This window comes from Mastigoproctus giganteus, chromosome 3 (assembly GCF_048544385.1).
Source record: "Mastigoproctus giganteus isolate SK-2022 chromosome 3, ASM4854438v1, whole genome shotgun sequence".
Lineage (NCBI taxonomy): Eukaryota > Metazoa > Arthropoda > Arachnida > Uropygi > Thelyphonidae > Mastigoproctus > Mastigoproctus giganteus.
The window spans coordinates 23,982,453-23,999,228 of record NC_143577.1 but is presented as its reverse complement, the minus strand read 5'-3'; the positions used below and the strand labels follow the sequence as shown (position 1 = coordinate 23,999,228).

General features: G+C 37.1%; 1 protein-coding gene across 7 annotated transcripts in view; it reads left to right on the top strand.

Moving 5' to 3' along the window:
* Window positions 1-1,642: 1,642 nt before the first annotated feature.
* LOC150087802 (formin-binding protein 1-like) overlaps window positions 1,643-16,776 on the top strand; it is a 260,095-nt gene continuing 244,961 nt past the window's right edge. For all 7 annotated transcript variants that reach the window (XM_090370428.1, XM_090370427.1, XM_090370425.1 and 4 more), the window contains exon 1: window positions 1,643-1,904. In XM_090370428.1, the coding sequence (XP_090226554.1) occupies window positions 1,797-1,904 (108 nt within the window). In that variant the 5' untranslated portion in view covers window positions 1,643-1,796. The remainder of the gene's footprint in view (window positions 1,905-16,776) is intronic.

Below are 16,776 nucleotides of genomic sequence, written 5' to 3'. Positions count from 1 at the left end.
TTCTGTATATTCAGCACAATCCGAAACTTGCATATGCTATCGATTTACAATTATGAAAGATTTGGACTTGAGGATTTTTTCGGAAAATATATGAAAAATTTCCTGCTTTTCGCGCTTTTTATCGTTATAATTGCAAAATGGCAGAGTTTTTCCAATAAAAACGTGTTTATGATTATTAAAAACTTTATTTTAAAAATTAGCAACAACAACAACAAAGAACCTTTAGCATTTAGACGCAAATCTTTACTTCAATAATCTGCTTCTGTTTTTTTAAATTCTTTAGCTGGCTTAAAGCTTCACCATCGGCCTGTTTTGGCTTTCTAAAATGAAACAAAATCCTTTAAACATTTTTTTTGGAAGGAATTAAACACTTAAACATCCACACGTTGATAAATCTGAACTATGCGAATTTTTGGGCATCTCTCAAATGGTTGGGTTGGCAACGTGTGGCCTTGTGTATTACGATGGCGGATACAGCAGGGAGGCGATCAACCTTCTAAAGATAGAATAATTTGTAATAAATAGTGTCCTTTATGATATTAAATTCGAGCTTGATTTTGAGTTATTAACGACTACATGTACCATCATTATTATATCTTTTCCCCTAGAAGAATAGTCTTGATCCATTTCTGGTGTATTATTACAGAACACGATAATTCCATCTCTTAGTTGTCCCGCTTGTTTGTGTTCGATGCTGGGACTCAGGTTCCTCAAAATTTCAGCATACTGTTCCGAATTAACATTAGCATTAGTTTTCTTAAAGGAAAATCTAAAAGCAGAAGACAGATTATTTGATGCGGTCTTCTGCTTTTAGAGAAGACCGCATCAAATTTCCTGCGGAGATCTGGGTTCGATAGTTTTTCATCCTTTATGAAACTGCGAATGCTTCTACTGCCTTCAAGAAAGCTTAAGTTCTGATCAAAGTGATGATACCTAGGCCATATTTCTAATTTCTTGTGATTGTCGCCTTTGTCAAATAAAAATTGGATCACGGGACGGTTATCCATTTTGGAAGCACCATTTCTTTGAAATGCCATTCAAAAAATTAGACAGAATCGTAGAGGCGAAACGAAACGAAGCATGGCTTGTTTGAACTTACATATCGATATGTTGTTTCAACTTACGTATCGACTGATTCAGCCCCATTACTTCGTAAATGGGGCTGAATCAGTCGATTTTTTCCTTCCTTTTCCTTCAGCTCTAGGCCCCCGCATGATATCATATAGGGCCTCCTGAAGCTGAAGGCTCCATACACGATCCAACTTCCATAGGCCTAAGGATGTCGATCCACCTGGACCCCCCCCCTCGATCGACCCTCTGAGGTGTGCTCCTGAAATGATGCTCGATCCCTATAAACATCTTTTAATATATTACTTGAAGACAGAACAATGGTCTTCCCCAGGTTACTCCCGTGGAAAATAGCATACAAAATTGTAAGTATCCTATAAATCTGGATTATTTATAAATTAATTTAGTTTCTCTTTTCTTTCTTTTCCAATCTCTAATTTAAGTGGCAAAAATTAAGTAAAAGTACTCAATATATTTGAGCGATAATTATTGTACAGTAAATTTCGATTTCACGTATTTACATACGTAGCGCCACCAAACATCTGTATGTGGAAAACATATGCGACAGGAACTGTTCGACGAATTCGTTAGTTCGAGTGTCTGTGGCTAAAATGGACTCTTCTGTGGATCTAAAGATTATAATTTATTTGTTTGTTACATGGGTCTTTGCTGTCCAGCTTTATTGAAATCTAAATGTGATTGACATAATTAAAGGCAATGTTACTGGAATGTGTTCAGCTTTGACAAGTGAAGTGATTACATCTCCCGTTTCCACGGAAAAGCCAACTGTCTGTGCTTCAGCAAATGACAAAATGAGTTGGGGACTGGAACTCTGGGTAAGTCAGTTGACGTGTGTGTGCTCTTACTATACAGTTTGTTTAAAGAGATGTGTGTTTACAATAGTAAGCAGAGTCATGGTCCAGAAATTGCATAAATCTCCTAGAAATCTATTTCATATATATATATATACACACACACACACACACCACATCAGTACTGTGGATCCTTAGTAGAAAAGTATGTGGTAAGTAATGATTGTAAGAGGGTGCAAAGATTTCTCGATTATAAATCAGAGAGAAAAAAAAAAAAAAAAAGCCGGGGAAATATGTCTTTATATGTATTATTCTATCAACTTATTTGCATTTCACATGGGATAAACAATAAATGAAGAGCCAAAACATCAGGATCAGCATCAGCTTAGTTGTTTATCCATTCTTTATCTAGTATATGTTCGTGAGCACGACATGACACTGCTGTCATGTAATGTGCATGTGTTTTTTTCGCATATCTATTGTTAATTAGCTGTTTATTGTCGAATATTACTAATATTTATCAATATTTGCAAAATTTTGTTGTGAAAGCGTTTTTATTTTTATTGCCTTCTAATTGAGAAATGAACAAAGGAAGTATTACATCATTTGATTTTCGTGATTATGAAACAATGAACCGGGTTGATTACTGAGTTGCTTACACAGAAAATTCAACATATCACAGAAAATGTGATATGTTGAATCTGCAAGAACTTCAGAATAACAGAAAAATAAACAAAAAAATTTGATGTAAGGCATTGTAATTAGAAACTCTTTATATATTTATACTATAAATGTGCATATGGCTTTTGTAACGATTTATCTTTTTGTCGAATTTTTGATCTAAAGGGCATTGGATGGTTCAGATATATTTGAACCGACCTGTGAAATGTTAACGAGCATACCGAAGTTTAAAAAAAAAACAAAAAAAACTGCAGTATTTTGTTTTTTGCAAGTTTTTACTTTTAATGTCTTCAAAACAAGTATTACATCCTTTGATTTTTATACTTGTGAAACAGAAAAAGTAGTACGCAAATTGGCACCAAGACAATATTCTAGGCCTTGAGGAAATGAAACGTGAAGAAAAAAACAAACTTAACTTATTAGATCCAAAACGGTGTAATAATTAGGATGTATGTAATTAAGTTGATTTATTTTTCTTAATTTTCAAAAAAAAATTAAGTGACAGGATGGCCAAAATATTGCCAGAAACAGTAGGAAGAAAAATTCTCTTAAGAATCAACATGGTACTTACTATAGGTGTATGCTTAGTATTCACTTTAAACACAAATGTTTACTGATGGCATGCAAAGTCATGAACTACAGTTTGCATAAATCCCTATTATTTTAATTGTTATTATATAGTGTAATGTAATCCTAAATAAAAAAAATTCCTCATTCATTTCACAATATATGTGGTCTTGGTACTATTCTCAGTAATGGCCATTTTGCTTAGAATCTGCCAAGTCTGACTTATTTTTTTTTCAAAGAAAGATTCAATTATTTGTTCTATGATTATTTACTCTATGAGTTAATTATTTGCTCTATGATTATTTACTCTGAGCTAATTATTTGCTCTATGATTATTTACCCTGAGCTAATTATTTGCTCTATGATTCCTCTATGATTATTTACTCTATGAGCTAATTATTTGCTCTATGATTCCTTTTGCATTAAAGGTGGTAAGTGTGCATGTCTGCTTTGATATTCTCTTTCAATGACTTCCTAATTTGGAATTCCTCTTTTTGAATTTCTTTGATTTAGAATCTCTCATCCTCATTCTGCCGAAATCATCTATTGCCTCTATTGTTCTCCAAGCTAATCACCTAGAAATTTCTGACTTCCTCTCTTTGGGTCCGTTGTTGTTTTCGGTGTTTATGAATGATATTGATGATGGGATATCAAGTTTAATGTCCAAGTTTGCAGATGATACAAAGGTTGGCAGGGTTGTTAAGGACACCACTGATGCTATGCTGCTGCAACAGGATCTGGAAAGGTTGAACAGATGGGCTGAGAGGTGGCAAATGAAGTTTAACATTGACAAATGTAAAGTACTACATATGGGAAACAGTAACCCCAGAGCAACGTATCAACTCTGCGGTACTACACTGACAGTGGTGGAGAATGAAAAGGACCTGGGGGTAATTGTGCAGGCAGATATGAAGTTCTCTGAGCAGTGCAGACGAGCTGCAAGAGTAGCTCATGGTGTCTTGTCAATGATATACAGGAATTTTTCTAGCAGGGATAAGGAGGTGATTATTCCCTTGTATAAGGGAATTGTTAGGCCACATCTTGAGTACTGTATACAGGTCTGGAGGCCTCATTTCAAGAAGGATGTAGAGCTGCTGGAACGGGTACAGAGAAGGGCAACAAGATTAGTGAATGGAACAAAGGGTTGCTCTTACGAAGAAAGGCTTAAGTTTTGCAAATTACATTCTGGAGACTAGGCACCGGCGAGGTGATCTGATAGAGGTGTATAAGGCTTTGAATGGTTTGAGCATGCTCAATGCCAATGGGATTCTTCATCTTACTCAGAATAATCAGCTCAGAGGGCATAAATTCAAATTGAGGAAGGACGGATGTCGGATAGATGTGCGGAAATTTGCCTTTGGCCAGCGGGTGGTTGGTTGGTGGAACCGACGTCCATCACTTGTTGTTGAAATTGATAGCCTAAACAAATTTAAGGCTCAACTGGACAGGTATTTCGAGCGAACGGAGGGGTGAAATGGGAGTGGTGTGTTTTTTTTTTTTTTTTTTTTGGCTGATGCTGAATAAGCTTGCTTTCTTGCATCATATGCCTCTACTAATGCTAATGCTAAATTTTACTTTCTCCAGTCTAACTTTCCTAACAGTGAGCTAATTTTTCTTAGTGATTTTAACATTCACAACATTTTTAGTTTTATAGTTCCACAGACCCAGCTGGGTTGAGCTGCAGAGGCTTTTATGATTACTAATGACTTCTTACAGCTTGTTCATTACCTACCATATAATCCTAACCACACTCAACGATCTGCAATGTTAATAGTCTTCTATGCCGTTTAGGGTATAACTTAGTGATAGTCCTTTCTTCAATGGAGTGCCCCTGCCCTTTTTTTTGCCATTCTCAGCCTTGTATCAGCATTACAAGGATATAAAATGGGTTAATCCACATGATTTCTGTTCCTCTTTTCTTGGTTGGATTATTATTTTAAATTTTCAAATCCCAACGTTTGCTCAGATTGTGTTAGAAATTATTGTTGTAGGGATTTACTTAAACTCGACCTTTACTTACTCGACCTTTACTTAAACCATTTTTTTCTAACAAATTCACTAAGGCAGTGTAAGGTAAAAGTGTAGCATATCACAATTGTCTTATATCCAAATCTCCATCTTCATTTTCTGCTTACACTAAAGCTCACAACAATTGTAGGACAGTTATTAATCAATCCAAACTTCATTTTGAACAGGCTAAGAGCAGAAAACTTGCTTCTTGGCCAAATGGTAGTCATGCATTCTGATCTTTTCCCAAAGCTATTGGCCACAACTTCTGTCCATCTATGCTTTCACCCCTCTTACAGAAGAACCTGATGGTTCTTCTGTTACATCCTCAGCTAAAGATAGAGCTGATTTGATACTGTTTTTTTTCTAACTCTTTTATCAACATTCATATAAATTTGCCCACACCCAATACACTCCACTTACTGCCTCCCATGGTCTTCTATGAGAAGGATGTTAGAAGAATTCTGAAGTCTTGATGACAAGGAAGCTCCAGATCAAAACCTAAGCTTATGCGCTTGCCCTTTTGTATTTCCTTTTTACACTTTCTTATTTTTCATTAGGGTTTTTCCCTTCTGCTTGGAAATTTTTCTCATATTCAGTCAGTTCTTAAAAAGGGTGATGATCCCTTCCCTTCCAATTATTATCCCATTGCACTTACCTGTTCTTTCAATAATAATGGAGAAATCTACCCATTGCCTACTCTTAAACTATCTTGAAGCCTTCCATCTGATCAGTGGTGTCCAGATTCTGTCAGTGTTGATTCATTTGTGATATATTGGCTTATGTTGTTCATCTTGGAACAAATTGAATGGAAATGTTTCTAAGGTATTTATCATTACCAGTGGCAATTGATGCAAGAAAGCAAGCTTATACAGCATCAGCCAAAAAAACCTCACAAAATCTCCTATTTTAACTATGATTCTCTCTAATAGTTTATCTAGTTCTTCCTTTAATTTATTTAAACTATTAACTTCCACAACAGATGGAAGTTTGTTCCAGCAGTCAACCACCTGTTGGCTAAAGGCAAACTTCTGCACATCAATTCTGCAACTGGACTTCTTCAATTTGATTTTGTGCCTCCTCTTGTGTGGTCTGAGTAAGAGGAAGAATCCCATCAGCATTGAACTTCCTCAATCCATTCAAAGCCATAGACACCTCAATCAAATCACTTCACAGGTGCCTAGCTCCAGACACTGCAATTTGCAGAGAACTGAAGCCTTTCTTGGTAAGGCACCCCTCTGTTCCACTCACTAATCTTGTTGTCCTTCTCTGTACTCATTTCAGCAGCTCCACATCCTTCTAAAATGAGGCCTCCAGACCTGTATGCACTACCCAAGATGTGTCTTGACCATTGTCTTATACAGTGGGATAAACACCTCCTTATCCCTGCTTGCAAAGTTCCTGTATATCATTGACAAAACCCCATGAGCTGCCCTGGCAGCCTGTCTGCATTGCTCAGAGACTTCATATATGACTGCACAGTTACTCCCAGGACTTTTTTATTTTCCACTACCCTAAGTGTAGTACCACACAGTTTGTATGTTACTCTGGGGTTACTGCTAGCAGTGTAGCTTGCATTTATCAATGTTAAACTTCAATTGCCATTTCTCAGGCCATCTGCCTAAATTTTCTAGATCCTGTTCAGTAGCATACTGTCATTAACCACCCTGCCAACTTTGTATCATCTGCAAACTTGGACATTAGGCCTGATATGTTCATCAATATCATTGACAAATATAGAAAACAACGAGCTCAACACTGAACCATGGGGGTGGGGCCTCCACTAATAACATTAGTCCATGAAGAGCAATGTCCACTCTCTCTTCTCCCACTAAACCATCCCTTTATGAATAGCAGCAACTTGCCCTTAATGCCATACTGCTCCAATTTGCACAGTCTTTTATGTGCAACACTAACAAAAGCTTTCCTGAAATTCAAATATGTGATATCAGAATTATATTTTGCATCCAGTTCTTTTGTGACCATATAGTAACCAATCAAATTGGTCAAACAAGATTTCTCCTTAACAAATCCATGCTGTGTTTTTAGTATAATTGTATTCCTGTTCAGATTGTCTTGCATTACTTCTTTAACCAGTGGATCCATTATTTTCCCTGGAACAGATAAGCTGACAGGTCTGTAATTACTCATGTTACCTTTTGATCCCACTCTATGAATTGGGGATACATTTGTACATCTCCAGTCCATGGGGACCTCCCATTAATCCAAGGATGTTCTCATAATTTTGGCTAAGGGTTTGCTTACTTCCTCCCTTAATATAACTGGATAGATTCCATCCACCCTCAGGTGACTTTCTCTTCCACTTTCCTCTCTGTTATTACAAAATCATTTAATTCCCTGTTAGTGTGATAAACTTGTGGCATCCCAATTTCCTAGAGAAATCCTCATATGTGAATTGACAAAATACTCATTCAGTGTGTCAGCAACCTGAGCAGGATTGTGAACCGTCGAACCATCAATATCAAGAAACCAATCTGATTCATCCCCTACCTTCTAGAGTTAAAGAAGGCTTTAATGTTTTTCCTTCCATCCTTTCCAAAGATTTCTCATAATCTGTCTTTGCTTGCCTAACCTCTTCTGTGACTTGATTACACACTAGTTTATATCTACTATATTCTTCTGTGTTGCCTGATAATTTCTATGCATTCCATGCACTTTTCTTCTCTACCACAAGTTTCATCAGTTCATCTGACATTTCATCATATCAGAGATATTTGGTCTTTCATGCGAGCATCCATATTATGGATTACTGACTTTTTTTGCAATAGGATATCCAGTTTTCTCTGTGACCGCTCAATTCAGTTAATGGTAGATGACTCTATCTTCTAATTTATCTACTAATGCTGATTTTACTCAAAGTGATATGGGCTATGTTGAGGCAGTGCTAGGAAAATTGAGAGTTTGGTCAGGGATAGTCTGATTAATAGTTAATGGCAGTCATGAGCAGAAGTGAAATTTATTCTTGTAGTGGGATAGGTAGCAGCCTGAAAAGCAGTTTGTGTGGGGCGGATTACATGGTCTGCTGGGGGGGGGGGGGATCCAGACTGGGACACAAATATATGGGCTATGTTAGGGTTACTAAGAGGCACACAACCATCAAAACTACCAGACCCTAGGGACTTAAATTGCCGACTAATGCCAACCAACTGATAGAATACGATCCTTGTCCTGTTGGATGTGTTATATTTAGCGACTGAAAGACTTCACCCATTTTTTTTTTTTTTTTTCTGCCTGTACTCTTCCCTGGCTCCAAGACCACCCCTGGAGCCTGAGCAGCAATAGCACCCTACTACTATCCTTTCTTCTCTGTCTAGTGCAGAATATGGTACCCTCATGCAGGATGGAAACAACTTTTTTTTTTTTTTTTTTTTCCACACTCTGTTGCTAGAACCCTGGTCATCACTTCTGGGGTGTGGGATAAAAAAAAAATATATATATATATATATTATTTTTTTTTTACTTCAAAAATTATTTATTTATTTTATTTTTTTCTTTCATACTCTGCTCTGGGCTGGAGCTCCCTAAGCCAGGCCAGCAAACCCCCACCTCTCTCTCTCTCTCTCTCTCTCTCTCTCTCTCTCTCTCTCTCTTTTTTTTCCTCTAATATTTATCCTGGATTGGGGCTTCCCTGAGCTGGGGGAGCCCTCTTCCTCTCTTCTCCTTCCCCCTTCTTCACTTTGCACTTATTTTCTTTTCCTCCCTGGGGAACAAGTTTCCCAGGGAGGAGGGTAAGCAGATAGTAGGAAAAGCCTTGCCTTCCTGCAGCTGGAAGTAGTTGTCCAGGTGATCACTGCTTTTAGGTAGCCAAAAGGCCACAACACTACACTACAGAACACACATGCAAACTCATAGACAAAGACAAATTTTTTCGGGTTCGAGCCCGTCACCACCAAATACGGAGAATGCGGAAAGGTCAGGGAATGACCACCGCATATTCTCGGAGCAATATGGCCTTAGTTGCTAATGCTCCTAAAAACCAAACAAACAAACAAACAAATTTTTTCTGTTCTATGACTATCTCCCATGCGGGATGAAAAACTTTTTTTTCCTCTCTCTCTTACCATCCTCTTACACTGTCCCGTTCAACCGGCATGGGACTCCGGTCCTGTGTGGGATGAACACTTTTTTTTTTTTTACTACATGACATACACTGGCCTTACCTTGACAGAGTCTATAAAAACTGAACAGAGCAATCAGGCGGAGATGAATTTTTGTTCTAGGAGCCACCCATACAAAAACACAAATACAGTTATACATTAGTGCTAGTAGCATAGCTAATAAATCTGAAGTATTGGTTAAGTCACTGAATGTAGACATTATGCAGATATCAGAAACATGCCACTTAGATATGGGATGCAGAATTCAAATACAGTTCTCTCTCCTGTTTTTTCATCTTGTATATTAATGATTTTCTTATTCTATGCATAGCATATTATGTTCCACCTTCCCTTTTGAGAAACCTTTTCCAAAACAAACAGCTTCAACTTTTCAAATATCCACCACCAGTTCTGTAAATCCAACCACAAAGAAATTTTCAGTTGAGGTGAAGAATTGAGGTTAAGTTTACTTAACTTAACTTCAATCCTTCTAGTCCCCAGCAGCTTTCACTCCCTCTTACGGCAGCAAGAGGATCAGAGTGGAAGCAGAGGGTGCTAAGAATCTCTGGGTACGACCAGGCTGCCATGCACGGAAACTGAACTTGGCCTGTTACAACGTAAGATTGCTCATCGGTGAAGACAGGATATTAGAGCTGGAAAAGGAACTAGAAAATGTGAATTGGAATATCATCGGTTTGGCTGAAACAAGAAGAAGAAATTAATCACTTATAAGTTTATCAAGTGGAAATCTGCTATACACCAATGGAAACAGTGAAAGGAGTGAAGGTAGAGTTGGGTTTCTGGTCCATAAAGATTTTAAAAACAACATTTTGGAATTCAAAAGTACATCACCAAGGGTGTCAGGACTAATACTCAAGATTTCTAAGAGGTACAAGCTAAAGATTATAATGATTTATGCACCAACATCGAGCCATGATGATGAAGAGGTTGAAGAAATGTACACCGAAATTGAGAGTCTTCTAGATGAGCAGAAAACCCACTACACTATTATTATGGGGGACTTCAATGCCAAGATTGGAAAAAGGCAAAACAGCGCAGAAAGAGGAACTATAGGAAATTTTGGAATTGGTGAAAGAAATAAAAGAGGTGAAAGACTTGTGGAATTTGCAGAATCTCAAGAACTGTCAGTAATGAACACTTTTTTCAAGAAAAGGGTGAACAGAAAGTGGACATGGAAGAGTCCAAATGGATTAACAACTAATGAAATCGACTTCATCCTCACTAACAGAAGATATATTGTGAATGATGTTACTGCCTGAATAAGGTAAATGTTGGAAGTGATCACAGAATGGTAAGATGTACACTTGATATAGATGTAGGAAAGGAAAGGAAAAAACTGACTTGAGTAAATAATACAAAGGTCTTTGAGATAACAGGGGAGGAGAAAAAGCAGTACGTACTGGAACTTAAGAACCAGTTTGAGATTCTGCAGACTGCTCAGGACCAAGATATCGATGAGGAAATTACAACTTTCTGAAAGTGATAAAGCCCAAGAAACCTATAGGGAAAAAAAAATCCAAAGAAGAAAAAATTAGTCAAGAAACACTTGTCATGATGAACCGAAGACGACAAATGAAGAGCAAGAAAAACACTGACAGGGAGAAAATTGAGTATACTGAGTTATGCAAAGCCATTAGAAAGAGACTCAGAGAGGACATAAGAAGATTTAACACAAGAAAAGTAGAACAAGCATTAAGGGAAAACAAAGGATTTAAATCAGCAGCCATGAGCAGTAATACAGAAAGACAAATGATACTGAAACTGAAGAATAGCGGTGGTGTACTTATAAACAGCAGAGAAGGCATAATTCAAATAGCAGAAGACTACTATAGAGAATTATACAAGGAGCGAGAGAATGACGCCAGCAGTGGGGAAGATGGATTGCAAAGTAGCTACACATACGACATACCCGATATTCTTCCTGATGAGGTAGAACATGCATTGAAGAAAATGAAGAATCAGAAAGCCCCGGGGGGAAGATGAAGTTACTGTAGAGTTGTTAAAATTGGGAGCAAGAGACATAACACAAAAACTGGCAAGGCTCTTCACAAACTGCATTAGAAAAGGTGTGACGCCTAAGCAGTGGAATAATGCAATCATAGTTTTGCTGCATAAGAAAGGAGATAAATCAGAAATTGGAAATTTTAGACCAATTAGCTTGTTATCCCACATCTACAAGTTGTTCACAAGGGTCATTACTAACAGATTAGAAAGAATACTTGACGAGAATCAACCGAAAGAGCAAGCTGGCTTTAGAACAGGATTCTCAACTATGGATCACCTTCATGTAATATCACAGCTAATGGAGAAAGCAAATGAATATAAAACACCATTATGCCTGGCATTTGTGGATTATGAAAAGGCATTTGACTCCATACAGCATAAGGCAATGTTTCGGGCACTGGAAAGACAAGGCATAGATACCTCGCATATTATGATTTTGAAGAAAATATATGAGAGTGCTACCTCCTTTATTAGACTAGACAAAGACAGTAGGAAATTTAAAATTGAGAAAGGAGTTTGACAAGAAGACACAATATCTCCGAAGCGGTTTACTGCTGCCCTTGAGTAAGCTTTCAGAAGATTAGACTGGTTGCAGAAAGGAGTCAATGTGAACGGAGAGTACCTAAACCATTTACGATTTGCAGATGACATTGTGGTCATAAGCCACGATCCCAAAGAATTAGAGGAAAATCTTAATCAGTTATACACAGTTAGTAAGGATTTTGGACTTAAGATGAATATGGCTAAAACAAAAGTAATGATGAACAAGTATGTCACAAAAAGGGAAATAATGATTGAAAGAGCAGTAATTGAAAAGGTGGAGTCATATACTTATCTGGGACAAGTTATTAGCTGTAATAATGATAAATGGCTGGAAGTTAAGAGAAGAATAAATTTTGGATGGATAGCATTGAGGAAATATAGTCACATACTGAAGAGCAATATCCCAGTTTGTCTGAAACGTAAAATAATGAACCAATGTATACTCCCCACCATGACTTATGGAAGTGAAACTTGGGCACTCACCAAAAGAATGGAATAGAAGCTGAGAACTACACAGCGAAGAATGGAACGAATTATATTGGGAATCAGACTGTTAGATAAGAAGAGAAACACATGGATTAGGCAGCAAACTCAAGTAAAGGAATTCTTATCAAAACTAAAGAACTAAAATGGTCTTGGGCAGGACACATAGCTCGAAGACATGATGACAGATGGACTAAGAAAATAACAGAATGGTACCCAAGAGGAGCTATAAGAAAACCTGGAAGACAAAGGCGGAGATGGACAGATGAAATTCATGAGTTTTTGGGTAGTAAATGGATGGCCAGTGCTCAAAACAGAAGGAAGTGGAAAGTTGCTGGAGAGGCCTTCATCCTGCAGTGGATTGAAAATGGCTGATGATGATGATGATCTCCACAAAATTTCTGCACTTTGTTTCTGTTGTCATGTTTTTCTCTAAGTATATCCGTGAGCACTGTTTTCAAATTGGCATCTGTAATCCCCCCCTTTCCAAACCAGTCCGAATACATGCTTTAGCTAGTTAGCATCTATCCCATGCCTAACTGCGAACTCAGAACTAGAACTAGCTTTTCCTCTTTTCATCCCCTCTACTTAAGTACTCTGGAATATTATTCTTTCCTCCACATGTATTTCCTGAAAATTACAATTAAGAAATCCATCTAATGTCAACAGATATCCTTCTTTTTAGCCTTCAACCTGTTATCAGCTGTGAATATTATAGATTCTAATACCATTCATGTTTGGGGTTTTAAGAATATAAAAAAAAAAAAAAAATGACATTAAGCACTTATATCAGTTTTATCAATAATATATTATGAACTATTTCAATTTTAACCTATTTTCATCTTGCATATCATTACTTGCATTATGCATCCTTAATACATTTATCTGCAAAAAAGTAAAAAATAATAAAAAATAAAATATAATTTATCTGCAAAAAATAAAATAAAAACTATCCTGAATATTTTAATGACTAGTAGAAAAATGTAGTGTGTTTCTAGAAAGAATATCAAATTTCTTTAAAAAAAATATTTAATGAAAATGTTGTGAGTGGAACAATTTTTGAAAATATAAGTTACTGATGGCATTCTAGAACACTATTTTAGCAATAAATAGACTCATACACCAACCATGAAAATATAAGTATTTTACTGTAACTAAAATATTTACAAATAAAATAAAATAAATATTTACAAAAACTTCTATTATATTAAACTAAATTATGTACATTGTAAAAAACATTAAAACTACGATGAAATCCTTGCGATAAAATACACTAAAATAAACCAGATTAAAAGCGATATAAATGATAAAAATCTGGAGCTTTCGGAAGCATCGACTTCCTTCCTCAGCAGTAACAAAACTTCCTGCAGCACGTCCTTATATAACAGGCTCACGGTACTTATACACGTGATTCAGTCGGTGCATGGTCTGAACTGGAAGCGGAAACAGCTCGGGAACATGTCAAGCAGAACCGTTCATCCGTACTTAGGATGATAGTTTCAAACAGAGGATGCATATGCATACCTCTGTCTCTATTCATAATATTGTGGTCGGATGAACAGATTCGTAGGCTCTCGAGCCATTTACGATTCCAGAACCCATGCGCTCGATCCACAATAACCGCATCCTCTGGGGAGATTTGATGCTGCTTCTCCCAAAAATGTTCGGCCACAGCAGACTTATTGTAATCAGCGGTTTTTATAGCATTTGCATGTTCCCCCCAGACGATCTTTGAGCCGTCGTTTTGTCTCTCCCACATAACATTCCCCACAATCTGGGCATTTTATCCTGTATACTACTCCACTACTCAGGTCCTTTGCTATTGGGTCTTTTACCTGAGACAACACTGTGTGCAACCTCCGCCCGGGAAGCTGCACACAGCATGTTTTATAACCCCGCAAAACTCTAGCAAGATGCTCAGTAAGGCCCGGATAGTAAGGAATGTATGCGGTAGCCACAGGAACAAACGGTTCCTGACAGTTGGACTCTATTCCTCTACTAAATCTGTCTATGATCCTCTGGGGGTATCTGCATTTTCTACTAGACAGATTTAGTAGAGGAATAGAGTCCAGCCGTCAGGAACCGTTTGTTCCTGTGGCTACCGCATACATTCCTTACTATCCAGGCCTTCCTGAGCATCTTGCTAGAATTTTGCGAGGTTATAAAACACGCTGTGTGCACATTCCCGGGCAGAGGTTGCACACACAGGTAAAAGACCCAATAGCAAAGGACCTCAGTAGTGGAGTAGTATACAGGATAAAATGCCCGGATTGTGGGGAATGTTATGTGGTCGAGACAAAACGACGGCTTGTCTGGGGGAACATGCAAATGCTATAAAAACCTCTGATTACAATAAGTCTGCTGTGGCCAAACATTTTTGGGAGAAGCAGCACCAAATCTCCCCAGAGGATGCGGTTATTGTGGATCGAGCGCATTGGGTTCTGGAACTGTAAATGGCTCGAGTGCCTACGAATCTGTTCATCCGACCACAATATTATGAATAGGGACAGAGGTATACGTATGCATCTTCTGTTTGAAACTATCATCCTAAGTACGGATGAACGGTTTTGCTTGACACATTCCTGAGCTGTTTTTGCTTTCAGTTCAGACCATGCGCCGACTGAACCATGTGTATAAGTACCGTGAGCCTGTTATATAAGGACGTGCTGCAGGACGTTTTGTTACTGCTGAGGAAGGAAGCCGATGCTTCCGAAAGCTCCAGATTTTTATTGTTTTTATCACTTTTAATCCAGTGTATTTTATCACAAGGATTTCATCATAGTTTTAATGTTTTTTACAATGTACATAATTTAATTTAATATAATAGCAGTTTTTGTAAATATTTATTTTATTTTGTTTGTAAATATTTTAGTTACAGTAAAATACTTATATTTTCATGGTTGGTGTATGAGTCTATTTATTGCTAAAATATGAATTTGCCCAACCTCAGAGGCCTTTTTCAGGATATTCTAGAACACTTTTACCCAGTCTGTCTGTTCTTTCTTTCTTATTCTGTACTTGCTATAATCAGTAGTAGTAGTAATAGAGTAGTGGCATGTGATGCAAGAAAGCAAGTGTATGAGCTTATGCAGCATTAGCCAAAAAAAAAAAAAAAAATCACACCATTCCCTCCAAATGCCTGTCCAGTTCCTCCTTAAATTTATTCAACCTATCAACTTCCACAACGACAGATGGAAGTTTGTTCCAGCAATTAACCACCCGCTGGCTAAAGGCAAATTTCCGAACATCTATTCTACATCTGTCTTTCCTCAATTTGAATTTATGCCCCCTTAGGTTCGTAATCTGAACAAGTGGAAGGATGCCATCAGAATTCAGCATGCTCAACCCATTCAAGGCCTCATACACCTCAATCAGATCACTGCGCAGGTGCCTAGTCTCCAGCCACTGCAATTTGCAGAACTTAAGCCTCTCTTGGTAAGAGGATCCCTTCATTCCCCTCACCAATCTTGTTGCCCTTCTCTGTACACGCTCAAGCAAATCTACATCCTTCCTAAAATGAGGCCTCCAGACCTGTATGCAGTACTCAAGGCACGGCCTGACCATTGCCTTATACAGAGGGACAATCACCTCCTTTTCCCTGCTAGCAAAATTCCTATATATCATTGACAAAACCCCATGACCTGCCCTGGCAGCCTGTCTGTATTGCTCAGAAAAATTATCTGTAATTCTTTTAAGAAATTAGACAGATTTTACTCTACTAAAGTTGAATGTTTAGATTTCCACGTGTTAAACATCTCTATTCCCATTAATTTTCATATTTTTACCCATAATACATATTGATACTAACCATTTATTTCTGCCTTAATCTTTTATCTTTATTTTTATTTTCACTTTTTATCTTTGCATGCCATCTTTACTAATACCATTTGTTTTCATTTTTTTAATAATTTATTTAATTTAATCTAATAATTTAATCAGTTATTTTATATTAGCTTATCTTCTTTACCCTTGTTTCCTATCACTATTATATATACTTTGGCCTATGCCTCTATATATGAGAGAGAGAGAGAGGTGGAATTTATTAGATTCACTAAGCTGTATTGATCAAAAATCAGATTTCTTAGTCAATCTCAAATCTAACTGTATTAAAATTAGATTTTCCTATGTTGAATGGATATAGCACTGCACTTAATTTTAATACAGTACTTCAAAAATTGCAGCTCAGTGGTAAAAACAGAATGGCTAAAGGAGGGAGAAAAACAACAAACAGCTCAAAGTCACTCACTGTACTATGGCAGTAAAGATGTAGTGAGTGACTTTGAGCTGCATGTTTTTCTGCTTTCTATAGTTAGTAACTTGGATCTGTTATTAAAACTTAATTTTTTATATTTGACACCAAATCAGTATACAGACTAGCTCTGGTTTAGGGACAAAATCAGTTCTAATATAGTGTATTTAATATAAAGATGTAATAAGTGTATCATAGAACAGTATCATTCAAATAATCATAT